Raw genomic sequence first — 26788 nt, 5'->3', positions numbered from 1 at the left:
AACTAGTCCCGCGTTGATTTCGTCTAGGAATTCGATAAAAAAAAATTTAACGCGTTTCCTAGATTCACTCAAGCTAATGAAACCTCGGAACTGGAACAACGTTGCAGGTCTTACCAGTTCTTTTTCTATCTCTCACTATCTCTCTCTTTCTATTTTTCCTGCTCTATATATACATACTCGAGGACTTTAAGCCACGCTTCGGAAGGTCACTTGAAAGGGAATTAACGAAGTAGAAAATGTTTGCCAACCATTCGCCCGCGAATAATTGTTACACGAGCAAAGACACAGACAGCTTCGTGTACGAATTTGCAAAATTGGTTCATCAGTTCCAGGGAGTCTGAGTTACGCGCGAGATTCGCACGCCGATGTCGTACGAATTATTTAGGGAGAAAATCAGGAACTGGAAGCGTCAAACGACTCCTTTAGTTAGCGAAGTATGTTTGGGGTAGTTTTTATGAGTCATCATCAAACGTGATCGTTCTCATTGGGGCAATAAGTCAGTTGCATATATATATATAATGTATATATATATATGATATAATTAGATAGGTGTGAACATGAAACGTTATTAGAATTTATAGTTGTTTTTTATTTTTATTTTTGAAAGGGATTAATTGGCAATTGGATTGATGAGTAACGGTTTACGCAAAAAGCCTCGATGGACTTAAAATCCGACTTAAGGTTTAACGGGCAACCAATTTCAGGCGAATAGATATATTTAACTAATAGAAGAGGTGATTTTATAGTTTACGGAATACATTTAATACCATTCGCAGTATGTACCACACTTAATTCTTATAATTTCCACAACACCGGGATAAAATTTTTTTCTTCTTCAAAAGGAATGAAATTTCTTGTTCAGTTTCGTTGCTCCCGACATACAGGTGAGCGTGGATGTCTATTTGCGTAGGTAAAAATTGTCGTCGCACTGTTAAAAAAGTTTGTTTCATGGAACTAACCACATTCGTGTATATTACAATACAAATATCTCCTACAATTTTACTTCATTCGTTAATGCGTTTGGCTCGTTTTTACTTTTTCTTCTCTCTTCTCTTTTTAAATCGAACGATTAATCAACGAACTATCCGATTATTCTTCTGAGTCCACGGACCCTCGACACACGCTGTTGAGCGTCCGAGACGCCCGTCGACGTCGGACTGGCGTCGCGACGCTCTGTACCGCGAGCGTATCTACGATACTATGTGCCGGATGAATTTTCACCGCGTTCTCTCGGCGAAGCTAGAGAGAGAAAGAGACGGAGAGGGAAGTGGGAGACAACGCAGGCGCGTATCCATCCTCTACCTCCTCGTCGTCGACGTCGTTGTCGGACGTTCCGCGCGCCACTATTTCATTGTGGATTTTCTATTTATTTTGATATACCTACCTACGAGACGGAGGCACCTCGGGTGCGGGAAAACGCGGAGACACGTTGATTATTATTTTCAAAAATGTGGTTTTCAGCTTGCCGAGATGAGAAGATAGGAATGATTGCCCTTCGTAAAACCGCGCCGTGGCTCGAGGAGACCGAAATAAAGATCGAATATGGCTGACGTTCCTTTTTTATCAATGAAATTACTAGACCGCGACAAGACCATTATATTAAAACTGTTCTACGAACATTCCGAAACGCGGAAAACCCATCGGAACGATTACTTGCATCGGTTTGTTGAATTCTGTGCAACCGATCGTCGCGAATGAATTGCTTGGATGCAAAATCGTAGTGGAAAAATTTATCTTCGACTTTTCCAATTGATGAAGCATGGACGAAAAAATTTTCCCGATACGACTTTGGAACAATTTTTCAACTTTTACAGCCCAACGTTAAATTTTAAAGGTCCCTGACATTTCGGGAACGGTATCGGTTGCTCACCACCCTTGTAAATTCGCGAAGATACCAAGAGACATTGAGAAGGGTTGAAAAATAAGAATTTATTTTTCGCATTCCGTAGTTTATGGAGTTGTCTGTGGCTTTTTCGCCAGACGAACAAGAAAGTATGGAGCGGTGGCCGTGTATAAACTTACGGGATTGTTTCAGGAAGAAAAAGCTTTATACCTACCGCTGTACGTTGGAAAAAGTCCGCGAGTAGATGCGAGACAAGGAGCGAAGCGAGCAACGTCTGTACGCTTAGCTAGGTGGAGGATGGAGTTAAGCGCTGGCGCATCGTTGAAAGTCACAAACCGCGACACCGAAGATTTCCAACGATTTATTGAAGATTTATACCATTAAAGAGAAAATGCATTTATTTATTTATATATACATACACACACACACACACACATATATATATATATAGGAGATGCATACACAGGAGACAAACAGAGCGTGTATCGCCGACATTGTTACTCATTGAATATCAACGACCTGATATTACAAGTACATGTATCTATTTTGAAACCACCGTCGTATGAACGTTTGCAAACAACCACGCTTCGAACTAGATATATAATAGATAAATAAATATATATATATATATATATCTAAAAGCGCGTTTCCGCGATACGTAATACGTAATACCCTCGTCATATCGTTTCTATCTCGCATTCTTGCCTCGAATTATATTGACGATCTTATTGCTTATTCTACCGTGTAGAGTTTCATTTCAGGCAAAACAGGCTGCGCAAAGCCTGCAGCAGTTGTTTTTCACTCGGCTTCACAGTAAATATGAAATAAAATAAAGCCAAGCACAGCAGAAGTCTCAGGTACTTTCGGATGAGATATAAGTTGGAGAAAAATTGCAATAAATTTGCTAAGAGAACTGTATTCCGCGGTTTCTCCTCGCAGACAGGATAATGCACGGAAAAATATCGTGTCCTCGGTCTCTTATCTGCCCCCCCCCCCCCCCCCCCCCCCCGTCCCGAAGCCCTCGCGTAAGTATGCAATATAAATTCGCAGTTTCGTAAAATATTTTTTCTTCCGTTAGGCTTGTTCAGTTGTCAGTTACCTTATAACATATTCTCTCTCTAAAAATCGGAACTAAACTAATTGGGTGTCGGTTGGGAGAAGATTGTACACGATGCCAAATTGAAAATCCAGCAATTCCTCAAGGGCGGGGGGTGGGATCCGCTCCAGAGGACGTAAAGGAAGAGTCCGTTACCGAATTTCTGCACCATCTCGCTGACATATTTCACATTTTGACAGTGGCGCAGTGGCTGGGAGCCGCAAACGTAGACAAACACATAGAGGAGGAGGAAGACAGCGGAAAAGAAATGATAGATAAGAAATGAAAGAAATGGCTTATAGGACAGCCGACAAATGGTTCAACAGATAGGAAAGGAAAGTCTGTTCTCTGATCCAAGTTTTGCCCCGTTGGGGTTTTGCCCAGCATCCGCAGCTGTATACGTATAGGTAATGCGGTATAAGGTAACAAATAAGACAACGGACAGATTTCCAAGAATTTATCACCGGAAAATTCGTCCATTCTCATATATGTATATACATATATCGCATATATCCCCTACACACGTGACGCACAGATGCGTCTAATGGCACCCTAAACGGACGTCGAGGTCTTCGTCAGGCTGTCATACCGCAGATTGAAGATCAGCGGTTAGGTGTCAAGTGTTTCCCCACCGCTGCACCGTTTCGTAGACGATTTTTGGTTGTACGTAAACATAATTTAGAATGATGGATACAGGGGTGATTTTTTCCTATATTTTAGCGTCCCAAGATTCAATCTTACTTCTACATACATTGATAGCAAGTTCCTTGGTGCGATATCGAAGAGAAGAATTAAAAAGAGCTGTAAGTAGCATTTTTTTTTTTCTTCCAATGGTACTTACACCCTTTTTTAATTGACCTCTTCAATTTGTTTCGCTTACAGGTTTGTACATACAATACTTACGTTGGGAATTGAACCGCGATTGGCGCCACAAGCGCATACAATAATGCAGCACGAAACTCGAGGACACTCGCGGTAGGCGTACGAACGGGTTTAAGTGCAATTGCGGAAGATGACGTCATCGCTGAACGAACGGAAAGACACAGCCGCTAGTTTTCTACTCCTTCGCTATTATGTGCATAAGATATAGGCTATCCATCTCTGAGCGCTCCAGGTATCGCAATTACAGGAAAACACCGTGCATCTTTCATTACGCATTATACGCATTGTTATCGAAGTTACAGCGATTAATTGTACACAGCGTTAGTTTTACGCGGAAAATAATTTTATGTCGGGGTGATAGAGAATAGAATAGAATATGATGTTTATTTATATATCCAGGGAACGTTGGATAACAGGAATATACAAATTTGTGAGGCACGTAAGTTCACGTTACGCAAAATAATGATAATTGTAATAATAATTTAGCAACAGATGTTTAAGTGGTGAAATTCCAACGCGGTGTTGTGTCCCTTTGGTCGAGTTTTTCCTGCGTGTAATAAATTTCCACGCAGCGAACGGTCAGAGGTATTTAAAAAGAACCAGTGAGTGTACCAAAAGTAATTTTTTCCGTTTTTTTTTTTCAATTTTGAATCAGATTTTTCACCTTGATATCGCTTGAAAAAAAAAAAACGCATCACATAGAATAAAACTTGGTTCGCGGTTTGCCATGAATATTACTTTATTATGTAAATAACCGACAGTAAAAAAGGGAAAAAAAAATTCAGACGGAATAAAAACAGAAATAACATTAATTACGCAATATGGCAACGATACGATATATACAATATTTTTAATACCTTTATGTAATGCCTTAAATCTACAAGATTTTGAATAATAAATAAATTTCGAGTTAAATTTATTTTCTAAATCACCCGCTCATTCCTCGCAACGATAGACTAGATGATGCGGAATTGTGAAATTAGAGAAATCCGTTTCATTTTTGGCAACGTGATATCCATATGTGTGTACGTGTAATATACAACTGTAATATTTCGCGTCGCCGCCTTAGATAGCCCGTGTTCGCAAAAGGTGAGCAGGCGAGATTGTAAGTTGCGTAACCTACACGCGGTGGCATCAGTAGGCTATCCCTACCAAGTAGACAGAGGTGGGTGGATAGGTAGGTAGGTTGGTAGATACGGACTTGAACGGGTATGTTGTACGTGTGAACTTATATGGCTCACCCTAAACTCGGAAGCGGTGCACAGCTGTTGAACGCTGTTGGGTGTCAGCAGCAGCAGCGTCGGCATCGCGTCTGCGATGTTTGTCCGTGGAAGCGAACCGCCACCCGTAAAGTCCGCATCTCCGTTGTTTCAGGAATAATTTAATTAGGGGAGCGGGCGAGAGAGCGAGCGAAGTGCCGGGTATGTCCCGTGGGATTAATAGAAAGATCTTAGCCGCCCGTCCGACACGGTTCAGTTTAGTCAGTCGGAAGTTGCTACAGCCTGACTGCCTGGCTACACAGACTCTCTCTCTCTCTCTTTGTACAAGGGGTGGTGTTATGTTGCCGAAATGTTTACCCGAAATGCAGTCGAGCTCCAAACCCCTCTGCAGCGGAAGACTCTGGGCGAATTGTCATTTTTTTCCCCCCCCAAAATCCCGCAATTTGACTTTCTTCGGTATAATGAGACATGAAAATTTAAGAAGCAACTCGCGACTCGCGCAGAGTTTATTAATCATGTTTTCAACTCCGGTCCGAAATATTCCTCTTTACGACGCAGCGCTGATTGTGGGATCTGTGAGCCGCCTAGCGGTGAAATCCTGTAACTATAATTACTTGACGTGAGGCTTTACGGAGACTCCTGATAACAAATCTTTTCCTTTTCATTTTCTTCTCTCTCTTTGACGCGCTGAATTAATCTTTACTCGTGAATTCTGGCGCGTGAAGTTGTTTCCGCGTTTCGATAGTATCTGAGAAATGTGCCTGATATAAAAGAAAATAAAACAAGATGATCGGCGGAATCCTCTTGGAGATAATTCTGATTCACGCGGGCGTTTTATTCAGAGATACGCGACGGCTGGATTGTACATATAATATTATACTCGTATTACGGAAAAAGAGTGGATGAAACATCGAAGATACAAAGCTACCAAGCTGTGAATTTCGAAGGGTCGTAGCGGTGCGTATAAATATTTCGCAGGCAAAGCGTACCGTTCGTTATTTTTACAGTATAATGACCTTTCATGCAGCCTGCGTTACGCTAAGTTGATATTTTCGAATAGGGTGGAGAAAATTTTTCGACGAATCGATGGAGGGATAAAGAGAAAGAGAGACGAAGATTGGCAAAATATGAATGTTGGAATTAAGAAAATACGATATTGAAGAAAATTATTTTGACGTTGCGGTATAACGTATCCATAATATATCTATATATTGTACTTTAGATGAACAATAAAGTAATTCGCGAAGAGTAAAAATTGCATGGATAGGTACGGCAAGGAACTCGTAGAAATTTAAAATTCTTTTTGTGTTTCCATTACTGTTTTTTCACTTCGCTAACGGGAAATCACAAGTTTTAATTAAAAAGTAACCGTCAACGTTTGAAACGATTGCCGGAGGGGGATTCGTGTATAAAGAAAGAGCTGAAACCTTGAGCGGAAAAAATACCCATCAACGAAGGCGACGATTCGAGAGGGTAGGTTTTTTAATATTTCTGGTCGTTCGCGGTATTTATCAAGTGTTACGTTGTGCTGTAAGATATTCCGGGCTGTGTGTCAAGAACGAAATACGGAACGTAGGGTGATATAAGCAGTGAAAAAAAAACGAACAAACAAAACAATGAGAATTAAATTAATACCAGTTTCAGTTGTCTCTACGAAAAAGTAAAAAAAAAAAAAAAATGCAATACGTCATTCCGCAGTGGATGCTGCCGAGCTTTTTCTCGGCATTCGTGTTAGTTGTTTAAATGTAATTAAAGTTTCACCCGTGCCGCATCGAGTTGCGAAATATAAACGGGATTGCGAGTGAGAATATTTGAAGTGAAAATAAATGAAAAAAAAAAAAAACCAGGATTTCCAAGTGTTTGCTAACGTTTAAAACGACCGAAGTTGAGAAAACGTCGTCGGCCGTTTCGCCATTCCGATATAATAATGATGCATAAATTTGTGCCTGCAGTATATCGGCTACGAGGGTCATTGCCACGTGTCAATGAGGTAAAATCGCCCACGCATTCTCATTCGCTACTCTACGTCAATGCGTCTGTAGTATAGCTAGTTAGAAAAGTTTGGCATCTTTTGAGAGGCCAAAAATAAAATCGCAGCGTCAACGAACGTCGGAGCAGCGTTTCTCCGCAGCCCGAAGGTTAAATTCCGAAACTCTGGTTCCGACGATAAAGTATTCGGAGATTAGCTCTTTTCCCCATAATCCCTCTCCTCTATATCTTAACGTAACGACAAATTTTTTAGCAAAAATTCACAACATCAAGTATGACAATAAATAAACACGCGGCAGCACCGTGTTACCAAATGTTACCAAATAAAGTGAAAGAAACACTGCAGACGGAAGAATTGTCACTTTAAAAAATGGCCTATGGTGTAACAGAAGAGCGGAATGGAATGGCGCTGGGTTGCATGGGTTGAGAGCAAAGAAGAAGCGCGAGGAGCGAACACCCTTTGGGGATTTTACTTCGGTGCAGTGTTTTCCTTGGTCGAGAATAAGCCGAGGAGAGCTGCAGACCGCAACCACAGTATTGTCGTCAAAACTTATTAGAACCGACCCCTCCACTTAATAATGTCCCAAGTGTCAATATACGGTGCCTCCGGGCCTATTCTTCTCCCTGCGAAATCGCCCTCCTTGCCTGTCGTATTGTGCTGCATAGACACGCATCCAAGGGGTTACACGAGTATCTTAGGAATCTCTGCTGCTGGCGACTAATCCCTCGATTCTACGCTTCGAGCACCGAACGAGTGAATTTATGTGAATGCATATTACCAGTTAAGCAGTATCGAGTATCAGATTTTCAGCCCACAGCCGTACAGTGGAAACTAATTGAACCGTACGCCAATATAAATTCCACGAGTTTTTGGAATACCGCAACCAGCTTCACGGTGGAAACCGATATCGACCCACCTCTTCGGCACTGGTTCGTCCACGGATTCCCGGACCTCCGTAAAATTCATACAACAAAAGCTAAGTCAGTTTTATTCTTCCCGAAAATGAAAATCCATCGTTCGATCCGACCTTCCCCATTCCCTAGAAGTTGGATATGAAAACGTAGTTACTGGTCGACCGAATCAGATGCGGCAGGCAGCTACCACGAAAATACATACATACATATATATATATACATGTTTTGTAGCAAAAGTACAAGTGTGGTAAATCTTATTCCTCTGGTTCGGTCGGCCATCGCTCGCTCTGTTGCCGGTAGGACTAATGAAATCGAAAACGGAATTTATCGGGGGAAAAATAAATTGGCCCGAACGGGATATATAGGAAGGTCTTGATAAATTGACTAATATGTTCGGGGAAAAAATGTCTCGCTATATATTTCTGGGGCGGGGGGGGAGGAAAAAATGAATCATGCTTTATTGGTTTCTCTGCGTCGGATTACCTGTCGTGTCCTTAACCCACGATCGTGGGGTGCATCGATAAGATTCCCATTGATAAACGGCGTTCGCGAAATGTTTGAAGAGTAAAAAACTGTGAAGATCGTCGTAGAATCAAGAGAGTGGATGGCCGATGAGCGACGGTGACTCCGGAATTTTTGATCGGCGTCGAGGCGTGCGTCACTGGGTCGAAAAGTCCTTTCTTCTTGATCCCCGAATTACGAAGATAATAATAATAAAACTAATCGATGAACGAGAACCCCTTTACGTCAAGTGTACTTTTACCCCCAGGGAAAAGTGGAGGAGATGGGCGAGCGAGCGGCTCACTAACCCTGACTGCCCGACTGTTTGGGACTCGAGGGAACGTGGGACGAAGGGATGAAGGGACGGAGAGAGTGAGAGAGTAAGAGAGTAAGAGAGGGAAAAGGAAGGGAGAGAGGAGGACAAACCGGAGCGATACCTACTTGTCGCTTTTGCTAGGCAAGCCTTTATGCAGGAGGCGGTGACCGCCTGCCTCGGGTTACGTCGTTGACAACCGGAGACCAACGAGAGAGCGAAAAGGTTCGTTGCACCTCCGAGCTGCTGGTTGGGATCGCGTAGGAATATAGGAAGCTCGGAGGAAGTGTTTTATGAGTGCGGGAACAAAGACGGCGTCCGTTTGTCCGTCATTAGCCCTCTCTTGCCAAATCGTACCTTAAACGCTTCCCTCAAAGGCAGAACCCAAGGGGCCTTTTAATTCCGACTGATTGCCAAATGAAATTCAGTCACGTCGTTCTTACCCTGAAGTGAACGAGGATGTCAGTCATTCGGACCGGTTGTTTTATCCCAGGCCGACGGAATAGATTTGGGAAAAATTGTCACCGCTTAATATGCGATCTACGAAGCATTGGATATTGAAGCTATCTTGTACTTGAATTCTCAAATTCCCTTTGTTAGTCGCGATTTAAAATTTCAAGCAGTCTTCTCAATTTCACACCTGGCAAAAACTATCGTAAATAAATTGGGCCGAAAAAGTCGAGCTGAATCAAGCAATATCGGATTTAACTCTCTTTGCTGCGGGCGATTAAATTACCACTATATAATATGGATTGCGCAATTCCTGATGACCTATAATTTTCACAGATTAAGAAACAACAGATAAGCTATCACGTATTTATATACATACATGTATGCATAATTGGCCTCATCCAAGTGATAAGAAATAGGAAATTAGACCGGAAAAATAAAATATATTCACTAATGTTGGCTCAAGTTTAAACTTTATAGTTAAATAATTGAAACAAAGTGTTCTGTATCTTAATTTTCTATTATAATATCAACAAAAACTTTTCCCTCACCTGCGCAAAATAAAGCACCATTCAGGTGCTTACGAATGAAAATGAAAAGAAAAACTACGAAATCCTGTAATATTTGATCAGAACCTACGATTAATTTACTTAACCCGCACTCGTCGCAATTGAAACGTTATATTTCTATTCAAGCTATAAGATTTTGCAATAGGAATCTCGAAATTTCGACTGTGCGAAAGTACTAACCACGTTAGAGATAAATAACGTGAAGAATCCGCTGAAAGTCTGCCCACCTAGTATACAGGTATGTATATATAGACTTAGCACAAGGTGCAACTTAACCTTGAGCCAGGGTAACTGGATTTCGATAAAATCACGACTCCTCGAGAAGGAGCAGCGCGAGCGAAGAGCGATTCTTCGGTAGAGGAATGAATTTATTCAAGAGCACGAATTTCCTTTTCTTACCGTATATAGAATCGGTGAAGAAAAGAATGAAGGAAATTTCCATTCCTTGTACAGGGAAATTTTAGGGGATGAGGCTACCCTGCAGCTTTCTCGAGCGATTTTAATAATCCGTAAGCGAGATCGAGCACCGATTTAAACCTTAAATATAAGTCGAACGAATTTTGAATGCAAAATCTGTACCGTCTCTCCGGCCCTTCCCTTAATTTTTCCTCTTCCTTTTTTGTACTTCCTATTCCTCGTCCCGTCTCTCGCTCTTCAACTCTTGAAAACGCATTCCGGACTTCGGCCGACCTTTTTACCCAGAGAACCCCTCGCTTCTCGTTGGCGAAAACTCCGGTGAAAATTAATTGTCCGAATTAAACCGGATGCCAATTAGACTTGCCGGTATTAATTAAGCGTTAAGATTAATCTACCGCATGATATACGCCGCCGAATTTGTTGGTGTCAAATGATACCAGCAAGTCCATTTCCAAGGTACCTACACTATACAAGTTTCGCTCTACCGAGATTCTTACATCAGACTTTAACCGTAACCTTTTCCGATACCTGTAAAATAATCGCGTTCCGCGAGAACAATTCCGATCGCAGTGTGTAAAAATCAACTGCCGTGCAATTAATTAAACCCTATACGTGTAGGTAATGCGAGAACGACAAAAAAAAAAAATTAACAATGCTGGTGCAGCTACTAAGGTGGCCGTGAACAGTCCAAGGAATCGAGATAACATGTGCGGTTTGCACAATGCGAATGCGGGCGTGCAAAAAGGCGTAGGACAATGCAATTCCTCTATCCATACTGTGGAGCCGGTGAAGTTTATGAGCACTGCAAAAGTCCGGTAGGGCAACCGTAAGTTTCGCCATTAAGAAAAACAACCCAACGGTTAAAACTGTAGTTCGAATACTGGCGAGAAAGGCGGCGAGTCTTGCAGGGAATGACGATGATTGACTTACCTTATGATGTGCTGATTCGTAGATTGCAGTAAAATCGTCGTGTACTTGGTGATCAACATTTTGCGTTGACACTCTGTTCGCATCTGTAGGTCAAGAAAAGGAGCCGAAGAGAGAAAGGATTCGCACTTGGCACTCCAACTTCAACTTCAACTTCCACTTCCACTTCCACCAGACAACGGTACTTTTCGTAAACCTTTTTGAGGACTGTCACGGGGGTCAGGACACGGTGTGATTCACCAAGATAATGTAACTGGAGACGGCGAAGGCGAGGTGCTATACCCGTTTCTCATAAATCGTAGATCACTGCATGTGCAGCTGGAGCGTCAGCGCCGTCGTGTCTTCGAGTAGGCAAAACTGTGCAAATAGAGAAGCGGCGCTCGGCGCGGTTCTGAAATTCTTCGGTTTATATTTAGCGTTCATTTTCAGATGTTTTCAAGATAAAAACACTCGACTCCGAGCCAGCGGGATCCTGGCTAGCTCATATAATGACGCGCGAATTCTCGATGCTTTTCACTTCATCCCTTATTGCGCAACATATCGATGATTTTATTTTTACTTTATTTTTATCGTACCCGACGTCTTCACGTTGTAATACAGTTCGCCCGCGGTATATATTAACATCAACACGGAGCCAGGTTAAACTTTCGATTTTGCAAAATCGTCTCAAGGAGAAAGTTTACACCGAAGAGGAAAGGATTTTACAAGCTTTTAGCGTGACAAACGGTTATGGGGAGAGGAGGAAGGGTCGACGACGTGGGCGTCTCTCTTTATAAGAAGATTAAACTATATCGTAATTCGTGACTGTCGCCAAGCTGTCGTTGTTTATTATCAGCGTCGTTGCTTGCTAAATAGGTTTTTTTTTTTTATTATTTTTTTTTCCTTTTACACTTTTTTTTTATTGACTTGCCTTTATCGTGTCGCGTACACGTTTTGTTTCACACTGAGACTATAACACCGGACAATTGTACGAATGATTTAACTGCAGGAGGAATGCATTAACCATCAACGTTCAACCAGTACTATACGACACGTCGTTGCGGATCGATGAAATTCTCAAGCAGTTTCATCACTCGGATCGCATTGAATCACCACAGACACACTTCGTTTGTCAACTGCAACAAGTAAACTTGATACGTACCGTGTATATAACATCACAGGTTGACTTACGCATATTTATACACACATACACGTGACCGCTGCTCTTATCGTACTTTATCTTGTTTTCTGATCGCAGCAACTGCGATTTCAGCGTATCCGCCGCAATACTGTACACGGCGGGCATAAATATCGAAATATTTATAATATCGGTTTACTTTCGCTAAATCTCGGTCGGTATTAATAACTCGTCGAAATACTTCTGCTAAACGCGGCGCGTTCAGCTAATTTTATACGAGGGTCTGTACAAATCGGCAGACATCACAAAGTTGCTGGCGAAAAACTTTTCAGGTTGTAACAAAAAAATGTTTCCTATCACCTCATTTTCCCAGCGAAAACTCGCAACATTCTTCAATAAGGTTTTCCAACGTCGGTTTTACGGTTTCTATTAACAGCACTCGAGTTATTACACTCCAAGGGATGTAAATTGAACCGTTACTGCAGTAAGCGATGATGGTTTCTCGAATTCTCGATTTCCTCCACCAACATTTCACAAATTCGTCATATCCTTCAACGGGGTCGGCGTCCTCCTCCGAGGTTCGTGTCAGCTACACCGAACAAAATCCGGAAATGTTTCTAGGGGTGAAAAATTTTGCGGTAAAAAATGGTAATCTTTTCCGATAATCGTGATTAGACCCTGCAACGGTTTCGATCGGATCGCCAGCTCTCGCATATATTTATAGATACTCGCGCGAGACAAAGCAATTCGAATGTCTTGCTCGCTGAACGGTCGCGAATGAACTGGCTCCTTGCACATTATAATGCCACGAGACCCAGGACTCTAGACGCACCAACGCGTCTTATACTCGGCGATATTTCGCGATATTGTAGGCCAGAAGCTCGGAGGTATCGTCTCGAAAATACTCAGTCGGCGATAGAAAGTGGTCATCCACGATCCTTCTAATCTTCGGAATTCGTGGCGCGTTATCAATTCGCGATATGATTTATTTTTGGCCTTAATTAGTGTTGGACCGATGAATTCACTACCTGTCTATATATATACAGTCAGATTTGAAAAATCTAGTTTAATCTTTTTTGAGACAGAAAATCTGCGCAGGTTAAACTTTTTTTGTTTTTAATACAACATCATTGACGATACGCAGAGGATCGGTTGCTAGTTTATTACGTACATTCTGGTCTATGAACACATGGAACGCCTACGCCACGTGATTATATCCACCCATTTTTGTCTACTTGTACAAACCGCTTGAGTGTAAACAAGATTGGAAGAAAAAATTTATCTTTCCTAACCGCACGTTGATTCGTATCGTAACATATTCCGATCGAACATTCTTCGAGTGTGAACTTTTTGATCCGAGAGGATCGTTACTGCGTGAGAATAATTCCTGACATACAGCAGCGTTACATCAGGCATTGTTGATCGTTATGAGTTCTGATTGAAGTTTATTTACGCTGCATGGCCTCGCTGCGGGTTGAATAAATTTATGCCTACACCGTATAGGCGACGATATTTACCGCCGACTATCGCCACATTATGTCGTACTCGATAATAAAGCACTGCGCGACAAATGAAGGAAACAAGAAAGAGAAGGAATGCAGCATCCAGGAAACAAGCGAGTCTTTCGGTCTGATAAAATTCAATGCTAAATTCTGCAATAAATTGCGAGAGAATTTTCAGTATGAAATAATAAGCGTAGGTCGGAAAGTAAGCGGGAGATTATTTGTTTGCTCATGTTCTAAACGGTGGAACGAATTTTCCTTTTTGGAATATAGCGAGATCCAAAAACCTACGCTCGGCCTCGCACTTCTCACGTCACGTTTAAAAATAACGAAAATCTAATACTTCAAAATGCAAATGAAATATAGGCGAGATTTTTTTTTTCTTCTTTCTATCTTTCTTTCGATCAGCCTGTAGATTCGTCGAATTCGTGGGCGACGCGGATGAAATACGACGGGGAAAGTGTAGGGTGTGTACAAGGTGAGACGAACACTTTGAAAATGGGTTGCGGTGAAAATGGTAGACCGCCACTATGCTACGAGAGATTAAAAATTTATACCAAGACGTAGCCAAGTCCACCTGATGCTCACGGAAGCGAGTTATGCAGGTGCCTACGAAATTTCGTTCCCTGTGGGAATCGCGGTTGTTTATTACGACTTCTTTGCCTTTTTTTTTTGACTTCTTTAAAGCTCGAACGAACGAAAGATATGTAAATATTTTTATCGGTACAAGGGACAGCCAATTTGTTAAAACTAGAACGCAAAAACGAGGAAAGAAAGGGCGGGCATTCCTGTATGGAAAAACCTCCGAAGTATGAAGAGAGAGAGAGAGAGAGAGAGTGTCCCAATGACAAGAGAAAATCGTATACGTTACGGACTTCCAAAATTGGAAGCGTATGATAGAAAGAAGAGAGAAGGGGAGAAAAAAATCCATCCTAGAATACCTCTCAAATCGACCGCACTCGCTCCCTTTCCAGACGTACCCAAGCAAGCGAGCTAGCTACCAAGCTGTTTTCAACCCTAGCTCCGTTAAAGTTACGAGGTCGTAATTCAACCCAGGATACATAATTTCGTGTAATAGTCTGGTTCGATTAAGTGGAAACGGACAGTTGAAGGAAAGGAGACGTTAAACGGCCGCGTCAACTTAACGATCAGAAACAAAAACCGCGATACGTGTATTACAGGTACACAGGAACACGATATTCGTTCTTTGCAAGCGTATGATGTATAATATACAAGTACAAACAAGTCTGACTTTACGAGTTTTGCAGGTTGTCTCTGTGTGTGCAGAAAATTCGGTGGGGTGGAAAAGATTTGCGTAAACGTTGTTAAAAAAATCTCAGAGAAACTCTCTGTGTTACGGTAAAGAGGTATAAGCAATTCAACGCGCAGGATGCAATTTCGCAAGTAATGTCTACCCTGCGCTGCGCTTCGGATGTTACGGTATAGGTGTAGAAAGTTAATTGGGGACCGGAGATAACCGTGAGGGATAAAAAAAAGAAAAGAGGTAAAAGAAAAGCTGCGCGTTAATGTCAGCTGCACTTACTTCCAGGCTTGTACTGCAAGCGTAAACCGATAATACGAAGTGTTATTAAAGTTTCCATACCTACCCGTGATCCTATAAAAGTAATGCGACTCCGTGCCAACTGCTGCGGAATCGCACGTGTGAATTCTGGACGAAAATGCTCACCATGCTCACCGCGTGCCACGGAAAGAAAAACGAATGGCTCGCGTGTAATCGCGTTCTTCGGAACAAATTATTGAAATCCTTTCTGACACCGGCCTTCTCTGCATCAGCAGCAGACAACCTGTTACATCTCCCTTCGAGCTTTCGAGGTTATAAGTCATCTTGGGCTACCTACACGATTTTTTATCCGTTCTAAATGGAGGTCCAGTGAAAAAGCTTCCCAACTTCATTGCCGCAATGAATGTTCAGGAAGGTTCTGCGGTTTTGAAGTTTCAGCGGTCTCAAGGTGTTCAAGGTGTTCAAAGTAAATGGATGAGCACGAATAAAAAACTGATCTCCTTAGGAACATCGAAGATAGTCCATTTCATTCGTCGAAATGACGACCGTTCCACACTAAAATCCTTATAGCTGTTCCACATAGTTACCTGGTAGTAGGTATATAACGTGCTCGAGAAGACTGTATAAGTGAGCTTTACGAGAGTATCGAACATTGAAACGAAAAGCCAGAACCAGGAGGTTGTCCAGCCGAAGATACCAGCGTCGATGGTGCAGGTAGGCGAAGATCGTTGCGCAGGTTGCAGGCATAATACATTTACGGTTGTCCCGATGCGCCGTCGACGCTTGCAGACGGTCGGATCCGTAGAGAGGAAAGGAAAGGAAAGAACCGAAGAGGAGAGGAGAGGAGAGGAGAGGCGAGGAAGAGAAGAAGGAGGAGGAGGAGGAATGGACCGGGAGAGTGAAGGTCAACCTGAGACTGGTCAACGGCTCTCAGAAATAGCAAACGCGATCCGACGCTGGATACACACTCTGTGCCTTCTTTGTTCTCTAATTACCGCGAGAAGCTATTAAGCGGTTCGCCGATACCCCTGCACAGTTGCACTCGATTACCGTCTTCCGGCCGGCGTTAAAAATCTCTTCACTCTGCAAAGGTACTAAAATACTATACGACAGGTAGACGCGTTCGCGTATGATTTCTCAGCCTTATCTCATTGTCAGCCCCAGGGCTGCTGATCACCTCGATACCTCGGAGCTTTGTTTCGCTTAGTTTCTTTATTTTTTCCCTCCCGTAAGGTTGCCCCGCACGCTTAACAGCACGGTGTTCGTACAAGTTTGCTGCAATGCGATGGCGAAGAGTTTCTCATATTTTCCCGCACTCCGTACCTAGGCATACTCTTTTCGTCACAACACCCGGATTCTGTGTACACGTATACCAACAGTATAGAATATATTTATACAGCGCGCATAGTCGCCTTGCGCTGAAAGGCGGTATACGAATGAATTATCGTCACCGCGTCGTCATGGTCGAAGTTGATTTTCAAACGGTCGACTTCTTCGGAAGACAATGGGGAGTACTAATTATTACGATCTGTGTATGCAATAAGAAGGCAGAAGAACAAAGGAGAAACTTAAACGTTGCCCTGAATTGCTCAGGCCTTGTTTGCTAAACATCGTTTCTTGTATTTCGCCACCGCAGTTTTGTTAATATAATAATTTCCGTGCACACTGACGGAAAGATACAACGCGTCTGGTAGAAGTTTCGCTGAAGAGAAAAAACCGAAATGACAACGAAAACAAGGAGATACGATAAAATGCATAGTGGACAAAGCAGTCTCTCTCTTCTTTAAGGCTTCTCGCGTAAGTTCTTGAAGCCAATGCACGTATGCGGCACAGCGTGACGACTGTGCGGAATAGATGAAATTAAAGACCTAGAAATGCAGTTGAACAAATAGTTGTACCGGGATCGCAGATGCCAGCAAGCAAGAAAGAAAGAAAGAAAGAGAGAGAAGCAGACAGAGGAAAGACTGAGAAAAACACTGTTTTTTTTTTTCTCTCACCGCCAAATTTATGACGGCAGGTAAATCATATCTTAACTCTGCTGCTACGGTGCGTAACGCATATACATTTTTTGTATTCTTCCTCTCATGAACGAGCGTAATGTAGCATACAGTCTTGTGCGCATTTCTACCGACTGCAAAGTTCTCACGGGGTGGTGAAAAGAGGCGGATACGACGAAATAAGTTGACGAACGTAAGAGTAAGGAGAGTAATAAAGAAACTTGTTTCAAAGATATCACAAGCTGAAGTGTCTGAAGAAGAACCTGCGTCTAGAACTCCGAGGAGAGGACGGTGGTTAAAATTAGCCACAATAAACGTTGGAAGCGTGGCGGTCGATTCGGATGTTACGAAAATTCAAAAGCCATCCAAAGGCAGTAGCAAAAGTTAAATTATACCGGCTGCAGATATCTAATCCGGTGTGTCAAACGGGCGATTATTTACACTCTAATTGGCGCGTGGATTCTTTAAACGACTCAGACATCGTACTCCGGGATTAAAAACAGGACGGGAATTTTTAGACCCGACAAATCTTTGTCAGCTATGCGGTAGCGCCGCATCGAAACCGCACCTGTCACGCAGCACTCTCGAATCCACCGCCTAATTCGAATCGTAAAATCAGACCTAGCCTCTGATCAGAATAAAAAATTCCGCATATTGTTGAGAAAAATCTAAGAATATTTAGTTTACCTAATTTTTCACTCGATAGCACAATTTTTTTCAGCACTAATCGCTCTTTTTTTCGAAACAAATGACCATACTTCTTATCGGCAATATTTGATCCCTATGTTACGCAAGGTAAATTCAAGAAATCCTTTCTCCGTGTATACACGTGAGGTATTTCTATCGCGACGATAAAACTTTAGCTGTGACAAAATACGGTACAGCATAGGGCGGCAGCCAGCCGGTAGCGGGACGGTATTTACTAGTGTTTCATCATACAGAGGCGTTCCTTTCAATCTTCCCATTCTCTTCCCTCTCATTCATACATCGCATTGGGGAGACACCGGGTGAGCAATAAAATTTCTATCTTTCATTTTTCACTCCATAAGGTGATAACAATGCGTCGAGTCTCTTGGATGTCATCGTGCAGTCCTCACGGTCCTTACCGTTCACATACGGAGGGACGACAGTCACGGTGCGTGAGAGAGGAGAGAAAAGTAGAAAGGACAAGAGAGGAGAGGAGAGGAGAGGAGAGGGACCCCTTTTAATGTGCAGTAGTACAGTGCGTTTAGCAGTTTTAACCGTGGCCCGAGGCCATCTTCAGGAGGACGACGACGACGACGAGGAGGAGGAGGACGATACGAACGAGCGAAGCACATCGCGACGCGGGGTGTGCCTAAGCCTTTTAAGGGCCACACCGCGGTGTCGCCCTCGCGTCTATTGTCACCGGCAACAATGCCGCCACTTCATATTTCGAGTGAAAAAGAAGCAATAGGAGAAAGAGAAAGTAAAAGGAGAGCTGAGATAGTGAGAGAGAAAAAAAGGAAGATTGGATAAAAAATGCAGGAAACGAAAGCCCTTTTGTGTACTGAAAACGGAAAATCGATTCGCTGCTCTTGTGTAACGTAGCTGCCGCTGCAACAGTGCCATGCGTCGCTCGCTTCGGGAAATCGCGCATTCCGACACGATGTTTGAACGACGATCAAACGCGCCAGTTTCCGCTTACTTCGATATTTCCTTCATTCACCCCGATAAGACCGGAATATCTTTGAAAAACGTTGACGACGACGAAGGCGACAAAGAAAAGATATAAATAAAATATAAAAGTAAAAATTGCACGGATCTTGAGCTTCAAATGCAAAAAGAAGAGCTTGCGGCTTATCCCCGTCGCCGGATGTCATCTGTCTTCAAATTACCGTACATAAAACTTGCGCATTGCATCTTACGTATAAAGTACGTTCGTACATCAGGGTGTTCCGAACCGAAATTCGTTTCTTTTTTCCCCACAAAACTCGAGTTTACAGCGGTATAGAAATAGGGGAAAAACTTTACTACCGAGTTAGGTCAGGTTTCACCATAGGTACATCGAAGCGGTTATGGCTTCCCCTTCAAAATACACGTTGAAAACTGTTTTCGATTTATAGAAAAATCATCGTTTCACAAGATGTATTGACTATTATGCTTCGATGAACGCGTCACCGCGTACCAAAGACTCGAGAATTTAATCTTGGACTTACAGTCACTGTACATTTACGATAAATCTTTTGCATCACCGAGTACCTTTGTTTAAAATGAAATTGAAATAAATGATATTTTTAAACATTGTCGTGACGACGACGACATTTCCGAAAATTCGTATCGACTCCAAGCCAACTTGGGACAACTGGCGCCTTATCTTTCGCGAAAGAGATTGGATACGAATGTTTGATATTCTACCTTTTCAGATGATCGCCAACGTTGACGGACCTCTGTTTGGGATTGATGAACTGCACAATAACATTGCAAAACACTAGCATCTCTCGGTTGAATTGTCAGACACGAAAGAATTGCTGCTTCGGAAAGAAACTCTGGTAGATTCGATACTGAGGGTCGGTGGTTCACCAACCCGATCCGGCCGGACAGTGTCCCTAGTTGAAGTGCACTTCTCTGAGTGTACCGGGGGTACGTTGTACAGCATAGGTACACGCCATTCTAACATTAGACAATAACCGAAATAGACCCCATAAGTTAAAAATCGAATAGCAAAAGTCGCGGGCGCTCCCCGGCCGTCGATTGGATGCCTGCCAAAATGGTCGAATAAACTAGACGAGAAAGAGACGAGGAGAGAAGCCCATCGGCGCAGCATTCGCACGGATCTCCGCTCCTCCTCTTCCACCTCTTCAACCGACGCATGCAACTCGGCTCATTACGGAATAATCAGCGATCTTCGCTGCAGTCCGGCATAGCTCGCGTTATCGAACGGATCGTCTGGCCACGACCTATTCCAACACTCGGGTTACTGTCTCATGCAGTGCGGAGTGCGAGCGAGTGCAATAAAGTTTCAGATCTCGAGATGCTGCAGGACTCGCGATGCGAAATGGCGTCTCAGAAATGTGGAGCGTAATTCACACGGTGAAAGTAACGTAAACGAAGCTGATCATGCACGATCTTTTGTAACGAGGAATTTACGAAACGTGGAAGCGGTGACGGGAGTAAAGTTATGGGTGGTTATAGGATACGAGTGTCCAGAGAGTTATGTTCATCATTTCCGATAACAATGAAACACGACTTGATGTCACACCAATGAGAAATTGGATTTTTTATGGGCAGAGGATTAACTCGTAGATTATACCAGTTCTTTAGATATCACAGGATATCCGACTTGTAACTATTAAAAACAATTTAACACAAGAGTATAAGATTCACAATTACTCCTGAGTTTCGTATTAAAGATTTTAATAGAAATCCAAGTCTACGTACGAATCGCGATACAAATCTGATATTTTCACTTCAACGTTCGCCAATATTGGCTCCGTGATTTTGAATCTCGCAAGAATTGGTTGAATTTTGAACCGTTAACCCAGCCTTTCGATTCCAGCATCACGCGTTTGCAGCGACTTTATTGTTTCAGCTCTTCCGTCAGCGATAAATAATTGAAGACGTACGCGTGGTGGGAACAAAAGGCTGTAAGCTGCGGAGATATCCTTGGTACCTACACCCCCAGGCCGCGGGTACGCGGATGAAGGGAGTAAATTTCTTCGGTGCCCTCGAGCACTTGGTTCTCCGTCGACTCCGCTCCCCATGCCTGACATCGTTCGGTCGTTCGCCGACCATCCACCACCCCACGTCTGCTGCGCGCTCGTCCGCATCACTGACTTTTCATTTAACTCAATATTCGATTTTGATTTATGGGACGCACTTGTCGGCTTCCGTACCCGACCACCCCCCCACATACTTCTCTGATATCTGTTCGTACAATTTCTCTTGAAACCAGTTTCGAGGGTTGCTTTTGACCGCAGTTCTAGATACGCTTTCCCGAATTTACGTCTACACGGGTCGGAGTGAAATCTCAATGAGATACTTCGTCGTTATTAGATTTTAGAGCGTTTAGATTTTCCGAGAAATCGAAATCAGGTGGAAATACCTAATGCCCGAAAAATATTGAACGAATCGTCAAACTGTCGCATTGCAATTGTTCAAGTTTGAAGTATGATACTTTCAGGGTGAAGATCGTTGGCTACAAAAAAAAGTAAAACTGTTTTTACAGAAAGAACGATGATTAAATTTGCATGAAATCTTTATTCACGTTTCTTTGAAACACTCGACAAGTTCCAGCAATTCGAAGTATGTATTTTCCAAAATTTAATCTACCAGAAGTAACAACCTGCACCCAGATAGAAACGCCGTGCTTTCAAGGAGCTTTTTCCTTGTATGTCCCACGACGGCCAACTTTGAGAGAGAGAGAGGAAGAAAAAAAAGTAAATACAAGGTGGCCGACGGCGATGGGTGACTGCGGGAAAAGATGAACACGTCAGGGGTTGTATAGTATATACAAAAAATATTCGATTGACACACACGTCACTCAACTTGATTGCTTCGGTGGCATATTCCTATTTACTTTTCAATGAATAATTTCAGGTCGTAGTGTGATTTTTTATCTTCTCCTCCTTACATTGATTTTTTTTTCTCTCCCTCTCTCTTCACACCGTAGCTGCGTAGTAGCCCTGCAACGTCTGCAGTGACTGTCGAATAGGCTGATAAGGTGGAAAAAAATTGCTTATGCTACTCGAAAAGAACACAGAGAATATAATAACCTAGCGTTTTTATCGATGCAGAAATTTTGCCGATCTTGCATCCGTCGCGACGTTGTTTGCTTGCCGCGCGTGAAGCTCGAGGATCGTTCGCTGAAGATAGAAAGAGAGAGAGAGAGAGAGAGAGAGAGGAAAGAAAGAGAGAAATATAGTTTTGAATATTTTTGTGGGAAAAAATGGATATTTCCGGCTATACAAACGGCGATGCGAGCATCCTCTATACAGCGTGCATAAAGGGAGCAGAAAGTTTTTTGACGTTCGTCTGCAGAATCTGATTTTCAACTCGAGGTGACGACGATATAGATTCGAGGGTGTTGAACAGAGAGACGCGTCCCGTAGCGAGCGCGGAAGCTTTTAATATATTCTACGAAAGGTCTTACGAGCGCAAAATTTAATTCATGAAAAGGAATGAAATTTTCCACAAACCCTTCGGCGACCACCACGAGGGTCGAAAGGATCTAACGAACCAAAGAATTAGGGTAGATCGCTCCACCGCGGAGTGCAAAAATTTCATCCGAGCTTGCACACTTGCACCAGTCCTATGTAAGTATTCCCGATGTGAATATTTCAAAGCGCGTATTATTTGATAAGTTCTGTCGGTGCTGGCTGATGCACGGATATAGGGGCTCCGGAAACGAAGCGGGAAGGCGATAAGAAGAGGGAAAAGTGGCGGCGTCGCTCTCTATCCACTTTCGATATTGACAAATTCGTCAATTTATTTTTACACTTTTTACACGAGGAAAAACCCCGTCGTCTCGGGATCGGAGAAAGAGACCCGCCGCGCGTTTTGACGGGGACAATTTTTTAACCCTCGACTAGTGCGAGAAGAGAAATTTCGGTAAGGAGCAGGTGTTTCTTCGGGCAGGGTGATTTCGGTATAAATTACAATTACAAATTAGATTAGACCCGAGGCAGCCACTCGGTCCTAGCCATGCCTAGAGTGCCTCCCGGGGCGAAAGCTCGCGCTCTGCGCGAAAAGGTCGCCCCCCTCCTTCCACCCCCGCACATCTACATGCCCTAGGAACCCTGGGTGCTCGTCACACACACGCGCAGCAAGCTTATTCACAGGTCATCTCAATGTCTATACCGGAGGATGCTGACCGCCTGCAATTTGCCAAGCAGGTATCTATATCTGATCATATACGTGCATGCATACTAGCTGTATCAGGCACGTACCGAGTCGGGTGTGCTCGGTTCCGATTAACCTCCCGATGATGGAAATTATTCGGTGGAAATACTCGGGAATTAGTATCGAGTAGAACGCTGGGGATAAAAATTCGGTTCTAATACTACAGGATATAGTGTGTCTTCGTAAAAAAGACGTAAGACTCGAGTATGCGTTATATCTGGATCACATCCAATATACCTATAGTACAAAGTTGAAGAGCATGGGAGGTAAGAGAAAAAGAGTACGCAAAGAGCGGAGGAGAAAGTTTCTCCCCGTCTGAGAATCTCTTCTTTGCAGTAGCTACCGAATCAAGGAATTTCGCAGCCGGGTGACCCGGCGTCTTGCATAATTTAGCGACATCGATTGAGCCTTATAGTTACGAGGCTCAGACCGTTCTGTTTCAATTTGTCCAATCACGGAGACCGTCTTAAATATTTACCGAAAATTCGTCTGGCGGGCCTTCGCCGCAGATTACATGTTCCGGCCTACAAACAGCCCGGACACGACGATAAATTTGAAGATGGAGGGTTCGTCCGGACGACGGACTCTTAGGTACGGGTGATACGTGCACGAGAGAAGGGACGCGGTCGTAACTCGTAATCTGCAACGCGTTAATCAGAACCTGAGGGACTGATAAGAACGGGGAAATAAAGCAGCTGACGCGCGTGTTCGAGTCAAGAAAGCTGCGGGGAGGAAGATTCAGGGATTCGTGTACTCGAGCTGCCGCTGAGGAGAGGTTTTTTCTCGGTATTCCGTTGAGTTTGACATTTCCGAGGAAGAAAAAGAAGCCGAGAACTACCCAGACGGTGAAGCTGAAAAGCTCCTCTGGCATTAACGCCGAGAAATGATCAGGCTCTTTGCTTATATGTTTTCTTTTCGAGTTGTGTATACTTCGATCCGTTAATTCCTTGAATACGTGGGATTAGAGAGGATACCAAAACTGAAAACGTGATTTGTCAAGTGAGTTGCGTACGCAGCGTGTTACGATTGTTACAAGATAATACCGATGACGGAGAATTTCGTTCCGATATCCCGTACACCAGAAAGAAATTCCGCGAAAACACGAGAGACCGTTCCTGACGTATATCCGATAATGTTGAAAGTAAAGTGAAGTAAAAGTCTAGGGTCGCAGGGTATTACGTGGTTGAATTACCAGGGAGGATTTATCTCGCCGGTTGTTCGATTTGAGTTAAGCGTTACGGTTCCGTGACACGCAGAGGAGTAGGTATTAGGAGAAGAGCGGGGCTGCTTGAGAAAAAGTAAATTATAAAGAGAAAAAAGAAAAAAAATAAAAAAAAAAAAAACGAAAATAGAATGAGAAGTAAATCGTTCCGCAGCATCCCTACGCGGCGTTGTAGAAAATGAGAAAGAAGAACGATCGAAGTGCAGCATCGCGTGCGTGCAGCGAGATCTGTCTCTATACATATACACATATTTTCCAGGGTCTTAACGGCTAGCGGGGAGAAAATTGAGATTGCGTTCCAAAACTGAGTTATTTCCGTCACTCCTTCCTCCGTGAATCGGTGTGTGTGTGTGTGTGTGTGTGCAGCCGCACACGTCGAGAGGCTTTACAACGCCTGGAACAGAGATTGTCACGCGTTGCCTGTCCGTTCGCTCTTACCGAGATTTTTCTTCGCTTCCTGGGAAACCGGGAACAAGTGACACGTAGAACATGCTACACGGGACACTAGACACGTGGAGATCGGTGGCTGAGAGCTATTTGTAATCTATTTGACGCTACGTTGACACAGCTGTGGACTTGTGGAAATCCGATTTTAACGTCAAATCGTCGATGGTCTCGAGTAAACGGGCAACTCTACCTGCGATAAAGCATATTCGCACCTACGATCGGCAAATCGCGAATCGCACGGATCACTGCCAGTGGGGTCATAATTACGTAAGGATTAATTCATTCTTTCTCTGATTAATAGACGGAGCGAATTGCCTTTCAGTGTCTAAATGTATTTACAAGGCCTTGTCGTTGTGAAACAAAAGTGAGAACGTGTTGTTTTCTTGACTTGTTCGAACGAAGTCGACCGCTTGTAACGAGACCTGAAACGAGAATTACGTTTCTTTTTCTTCGTCACATTATGCAACATCGATAGCTTGCATTTTGACAGTTTTAACGCTTCGAGCTGTCTGATTAGTCGTTCGTTAATAATTAAAATCGACCGAAGAAGCATGAAGTATGAAACGCAGCAAGAAGTCTGAAATAACGCAGAACGGATCCCGGGAATAACACGCACCTAGGTACTAGTTGTACTCTGGATGCAAGAGTGAATAGATTTGACTGACAGCTATTTTCGGCTTGTCTCCAGCTCTCGACGTTGCGCAGATGGGGGAGGAAGAGGCGGGGAAATATCTGAAGTATTCCATACAGTGCCTGAAGCAGCGTAAGCGCTCGTCGTTAATTATCCTTCTATAGAATCCATTCGTCAAATGGAATTTCCCGACTTCTGACGTCATTGTACAATTTATATAAAGCGGCAAGTCTGTCGTTGACACGCGAAAGGTGCCGGGGCTGTCCTCCCTACCTCGAAATTCGCGGAAAAGCTAAGCGACTTCATCTCCGTCGACCTGCAACCCCGGGGAAATTCGAAAGGGACTCTTGAGATATTCGAAATCTATTATTATCTGGAGAATTAGCGCCGCCCCGCCGCGTCGGGCGGGCATGTATTTAATAGAACCCCGCATCCTGCACCCTTTGTCTATACGTGCGGTTAACGATATCATCCACTGCCCCACCCCGAGTTCGGATCTCTCCGTTACCCCAAATAACTTCGCTACCGCGAGTCCTGCAGGCGCGGACATTAATTTCCCGTTAGACCTGGTAACTACCCGGACCGTCATCGCCACCCCTAATCTTAACGATTCCGAAGATCGTCCGAGGAGAAATAAAAAAAAAAAAAAAAAACTATAGGTAGAAACTCGCTCGGCGAGTGATGCGCGGTGTTGTTGGTTCTAAGCTTTACACCTCGCCTTCTCGTTTTCTTGTCGTTCTTTCCGACCCTCTTTATATCAAGGGTTTCTTTCTCGTCCCTTATAATTATCGTCCGTGTTTACTTCGAGAACTGAAATACAGGCATTCTATAACAGTGTTCAAAAAATTCATCAATTTCGTATAATCTTGTATATACGTATGAATCGCGTCGTTCTGTCTGTAAATCTGCAGGTAAACCGCCATCCCTCGCAATCACGGTAGACAAACAAACGCTCACGCAAATTCATATATATATATATATATAAATATAATAAATAATTGCTTTTTTCGACATATTGCCGGGTATTAAAATTCCCTCCGCGGTCCGAAAGCTTTCGTCAAATGTCACGTAGGTACACGATACTCGTCGTTGCGCCGCGACGTAGAAAAAATACAGATACCGTGGCGTACGTACGTACGTACGTACATAAGTATACGTATTCTGTGTGCACAATTACGTAAGTAGAAACTTGTAAACACAATACGCATAGAGAATGAATTCCATCGCCTAGTCGCGTTGCACGTGTGCCATGCATCCGTGTATCCTCGTTACTGTTGTTGGTGTGGTTCCATTTCGCGTTCCGCATCAGTTCGAGAATGAGAATGAGGATGAAGATGATGATGAGAATGAGCGAGGCGGCTGACTCCCT

General features: G+C 43.3%; 1 protein-coding gene across 11 annotated transcripts in view; it reads right to left on the bottom strand.

Annotated features, from left to right (window-relative positions):
• The window catches only part of LOC124185069 (protein sprint), a 101077-nt gene that overhangs the window by 25578 nt on the left and 48711 nt on the right, over nt 1-26788 (bottom strand). Inside the window, exon 1 of one of the 11 annotated variants that reach the window (XM_046575431.1) lies at nt 11126-13008. The exons of 7 other annotated variants lie outside the window; for them this stretch is intronic. In XM_046575431.1, the coding sequence (XP_046431387.1) occupies nt 11126-11208 (83 nt within the window). In that variant the 5' untranslated portion in view covers nt 11209-13008. Of the gene's footprint in view, nt 1-758; nt 1197-11125; nt 13009-26788 lie in introns of those variants that run through there. 3 more of the 11 variants (XM_046575426.1, XM_046575425.1, XM_046575427.1) reach the window with 3 other exon arrangements.

This window comes from Neodiprion fabricii, chromosome 6, assembly GCF_021155785.1.
Source record: "Neodiprion fabricii isolate iyNeoFabr1 chromosome 6, iyNeoFabr1.1, whole genome shotgun sequence".
Lineage (NCBI taxonomy): Eukaryota > Metazoa > Arthropoda > Insecta > Hymenoptera > Diprionidae > Neodiprion > Neodiprion fabricii.
Note: the sequence above shows the minus strand (reverse complement) of the source record. Positions and strands in the feature narration are given on the sequence as shown.